Source organism: Lactuca saligna, chromosome 7, assembly GCF_052625555.1.
Source record: "Lactuca saligna cultivar CGN05327 chromosome 7, ASM5262555v1, whole genome shotgun sequence".
NCBI lineage: Eukaryota > Viridiplantae > Streptophyta > Magnoliopsida > Asterales > Asteraceae > Lactuca > Lactuca saligna.
Window position 1 is genome coordinate 149,619,705 of NC_136423.1, and position 4,980 is coordinate 149,624,684.

Consider the following 4,980-nt stretch of genomic DNA (forward strand, 5'->3'; position numbering starts at 1 on the left):
CACGCAAAAGTGGGTAACCTAAAAATAATGTCATCTCTTTAAAAATTTTAAGGATTTCAGACGCGCATTTTTGCGTACCCTAAAATTAGTGTCAGAAAAAAAACACAGAGGGCGCTTATTATAAAACGTGCGTCATCTAGACATGTCGTTTTATATTTTTTAATGAAACACGGGTTGTTTAGTTGCAAGCGGGAAAAGAAAACCCAAAAATTAGAAAATCCCGCTTTCCCTTCCCTCTTTCCCTCTTTGCCCTAAGCATTTTTTGACGCATCGTTCTTTATCCCCACAATCGACGATTCATCTTTCCCCTCCCCACACGACCGCCAACTACTCCCCTCGCACTCCGGCCACCGTTATGTGCTCTTTCATGGTCGTCGACCCTCCACCATCGCCGACCCTCCGCCATCGTCAACGTCGAGACGAGCAGTGGTAGAGAAGATGTTGGAGAGTCCTCTGGTGCCGGGGTTCTCACTAGCAGCTCATCCGGAGATAATGAGAGCAGCGCGGTAAACCAAATTTCAGGGGCAAATTTGTCGATCCATTTTTAGGGTTTATTCCCACTCATCATTCCATCGCATCCTCTTTCAATTTCTTAGTGTAATCTCTCTCACAACTCAAAGATAACGATGCATGAACTGAAACGCCAACTTCTTCATCGTGGAAGTACTCCGTCTTCATTCTGCTATGGTACGTCAGTAATACGTCACCTTCCAAGCAAGATTTTGCATTCTCCATTCAAAGTCGGTGCTAGGGTAAGCTCGATGGAGCTGCTTCTTCGTAATCCCACTGACACCCTCTTCATATGTTAAGGTTCCTTCTCCGCCGACCTTATCTGATTCTCCGTAATCCCTCTAACACTCCTCGACATCTACGAGGGTTAGTACTTCTCGACTCGGTCCTGGTCTTATTCTTTGCTAGTATGCTTCTTTTCTTCCCCTGTTTACTGTTAAGATATATGTGATTTGTGGTCAATGTTCTTATTGGTCAAAATTGTTTGTCTCAAAGAATTGATCAAAGTTTTGAAAAAGAAAATGATTCCAGTCAGCAAAAGAGATGATATAAAAGGTAAATTTCTTTTCTTTTTAGTGTTTTCTTTCATCAGATTCTCTAAACTCTAAAGATTCTTTTCTTCCTGTTCACAGCCATAGATTCCATCTCTGCTGTAAATGATGAATTTATTGGAAACTTAATTGATGAAGCCATTGATAAAATCGGTCATGATGGAATAATTTCTATTGAATCTTCTTCATCAAGTGAAACTTCTGTGATTGTTGAAGAAGGAATGAAGGTATCAAGTGAAATACATCTTGTGATATTTTATTCATACATTCTTTTTATCTTTTTCATTTTCATATTTTAATGTCTATCCAGGAATACTTTCCCTACAGATCGACAAAGGATACATGTCACCTCATTTTGTCACAAATCAGAACAATTTTTCTGTGGAATTTGAAAATGCTAAAGTCCTGATAACAGATCAAAAGATATCATCTGTGAAAGAAATTGTCCCATTGCTAGAAAAGTGTACTCAATTAAGTGTCCCTTTGCTCATTTTTGCTGAAGATATCTTAATCTTAGTTCTTGAAACCCTAATTGTTAACAGAAATCAAGGTTTACTTAGGGTTGCTATTGTGAAATGTCCTGGTGTTGGGGAACGAAAGAAAGCTTTACTTCAAGATATTGCCCTCATGACAGGTAATTCTGTAACAAAGGCTGTTTACAAGGGCTATATTGATAAGAATGTTTGGGTTGGTCTCAAATCTCTGCCTCCATTAGCTTCTATAATTCAATTTGCCATACCCAAGCTCAGAATTGAAATCAATTTATTCTACAAATTACCTGTTAAACCCAATTTATGTGATTGATCATTCATTTAGGCCTCTTACTCATTATTTTGAACCGATATTGTTAGATTCTAAGCTACAGAATGAGACTCAAACTTCAAATTCCTTACAATCAAAAGAAGCTAAGCTTTTATACTTTCATTATTTTATCTGTTTTGCTACAGTAACAATGCAAGCTCAGAAAGATGCTCCTCCTGACATGCAATGTAAAGATAAATTTCTCCTTCAGAGTGTAATTGCAAGCCCTGGAGCAACTCCTAAGGACATAACCCCTGAAATGGTAAGTAAGAACATATTATATGATATACCCAATTTACCCTTTCACCTTTTTCTAATTCTTTGTGTAAATGGTTAACATTTGAGATCTAAGATAAAGGGGAAGAAGGAACTAAATATGCTTGATTTTGATCCAAAAAATAATTTTTTATAAAATCAAGAATTTTTACTGTATAATGATTTTTATAAAACAGTTTACTAAAGAACCAGGGCGTAAATTGGAAGAGTGCAAATTAAAAGTGGTTTATCTTCCTCCAAATCCATCAACTTCAGCCATTGCACAAGCTAAAGAAGAACCACTCTTTTCACCAAAGTCACCAGCCATATTAGATAAGGGGAATTTCAGTGGGCCCGAGGTTCCTTTTTATTTATTTATTCGTGATAAATATTTTATTTTCTTTTTATTTTTATATAAATTTATTTCGTGATTCATGTAGGTTTCAAGAAGCTACGTTGAATCTCAAGATAAATCTTCCGAGGTGAGTTTGTTTTTAGTTTTTTAAAATGTTTGGGAGGGTCTTCAAGGCCACAGAGAAAGGCTTGTAAGCTCCTCTAGTTCTCTGTCCTTCTAACAACTAGTTCTTTGTTTTGTTTTATCTTCCTTATACCATTCTAATCTATATATGTAATGGCGTTTTTTGTTGTAGACTGAAGTTAATTTCCTTGGTCAGCTCAGACATCCCAATTTGGTGAAATTGATTGGATATTGATGTGAAGATGACCACAGATTGCTTGTTTATGTGAGAGAAGGCGTTTTCAACAGTGGGGACATCGGACTATATTGCCCCTGATCTGAAGTGTTGTTGAAGAAAGGACATGGGATGGATTGTGTACAGCCTGGTAATCTTGCAACCAACGTGAATACCATCTTCACTTGCCTTTTAGACCAAGTTGTTGATCCATGGATTTATTGATTCTCATGTCCATTTGCTTTTTGGAGGACTCCAGGTTCTAAAATTCCTCACCTTCTTCATATGATATACATATAACATTTGTGTTTTGTTCTTTTCAGTTTAGGGCTAAATGCAAATCATAGCAACATACTTTAATTTATTTGTGCATTTCTTTCATCATTATAACATTATACTTTAAATATATTTATCTTACAAGCCATTAATTGTATTTTGAAAATTCTATTTTTTTCTCATCAAGACTTAAATTTTAATGTACTTCCAACTATGATATGCTTATATTACACCTCATCATCCTGTAAGAAAAAACTAAATACAAATTATATAAACTGTAATTAAACCCCACTTAATCACAATTAGACTTTTCAATCTTGACAGGTATGGCTTTCAAGAATAGATGGCCACATGGGATTGGCTAACTCTTTAGCTTTAAAATTAGTTGGAATTACAAGTAACATGCATGATCCAGTTGTGGAATTATTAGCAGGAATGCAAATGGAGGTATAAATATGGCCTCCAAGTTACAAATATGGAAATTTTATCTAATATGACTGTTCAATCCGACAAATATGGCCTCCAGGTATTTTTTTTTCATTTATCGTTAAAAATGTGGTTGTAAATATGTAAAATGACTTACTAGTTGAGCAATTTTTTTCATCGGGTTGCTATTAATGCTATTGGAGATAAGGCCAATGACTTGATCTTGGATATGTATAAATCAGTTGTCTCAACATTTAAGTCATGGAAGTGTAGCCAAGTTTGGTGAACAAGGGATTGTTGCTTCAGTGATATTATATCATAGCTTGTTCAACTCTACTACCTGTGAAAGATTAATACGAAGTAAAATTATTGTTCATATTCATAAAATTAGTTCCCTAGACCAATTTTACTACCTACAGAAACTTTCATCTGATAGAATTTTGTTGTTTACATGTTAACAGAGTAATTGTGTCCTTGAATTATGTATGATCATGAGCCTCTAAATAGAAAGTTCAAGCACTTTATATTCTTGTCAAGTGAGATTAGATCACTGAATTCTTAATTTACAATTTGGATACTATAGGCTGAGGCTGACAGGGAAGCACGGGGAAACAAGGGTGTTTCTGACAAGCAAATTCGTTTAAAGTTTTTCTCTCCTAATGTTCTTGACATAACTCTCGCATCAGAACAATGATAATGTCATGCATTAAGGCTCCCAACTGTTTAATTCTTGTTGTGACACCAACAAATTTAGACCATGCCAACTCAAATGCCCTGTAGATTGCTGGAAATGCTAATCCAGGTGGTATTTGACTCCATGCACGAGAGGCTGCGTACACATGCTGAATCGGTTGCTTCCTTTGGAGGTGGTGCTCGAGAAAAAGCGGTAACGCCTCTCCTCTTTCTTTTTTATATTTCCTTCCACAAAGGAGAATTTTGGAATATAATATTAATAATAATAATACTACTTGAATATGGTTTGTCTGACAGATGATTGAGTCAAGATTTAATGAGCTTCTTGCTCATGCTAAAATACTTCTGAGGAAGAAATGGCTATTTGGAGTACTGGATGACTTTGTCACCAAACAACTACCCCACAATGTTACTTGGGGATTGAGCTTGTTATATGATATGGAGCACAAAGTTGATCGTTCATTGACTTCCACTCAAGGTCAATTCCCATTCTTAATTCCGATTCATCATGACATTTGTTTACCACAATTGGAAATAGTTTAGTAGTTGTGAATCGATTACCTGAACCTAATGAAATTTAGGCTTTTATTTTTTTGCTTTGGATGTGAGTGGATTTTTTTGTTAGCAGGTGAGCTTGCACAAGCATTGCGGTTTTTGGCATCAGTTGTATCTCAAAGCTTCTTGGCCTTTGGTGACATCTTGGAGCTGCATAGAAAGTTCATCGAACTGTCTAGTGGTGTTCATTGGATTTTTGAACTTGAGGAACTTCTTGATGC

The 4,980-nt window shown here is 35.9% G+C and overlaps 1 protein-coding gene across 1 annotated transcript; it reads left to right on the forward strand.

Moving 5' to 3' along the window:
* Positions 1-1,975: 1,975 nt before the first annotated feature.
* On the forward strand, positions 1,976-4,205 carry LOC145007334 (vesicle-associated protein 1-2-like). Its single transcript, XM_078966291.1, has 5 exons — positions 1,976-2,124; positions 2,315-2,476; positions 2,558-2,614; positions 3,410-3,532; positions 4,095-4,205. Exons 1-5 carry the CDS (start codon positions 2,014-2,016, stop codon positions 4,203-4,205), a joined length of 564 nt encoding a protein of 187 aa, XP_078822417.1. The 5' UTR covers positions 1,976-2,013.
* Positions 4,206-4,980: the final 775 nt, after the last annotated feature.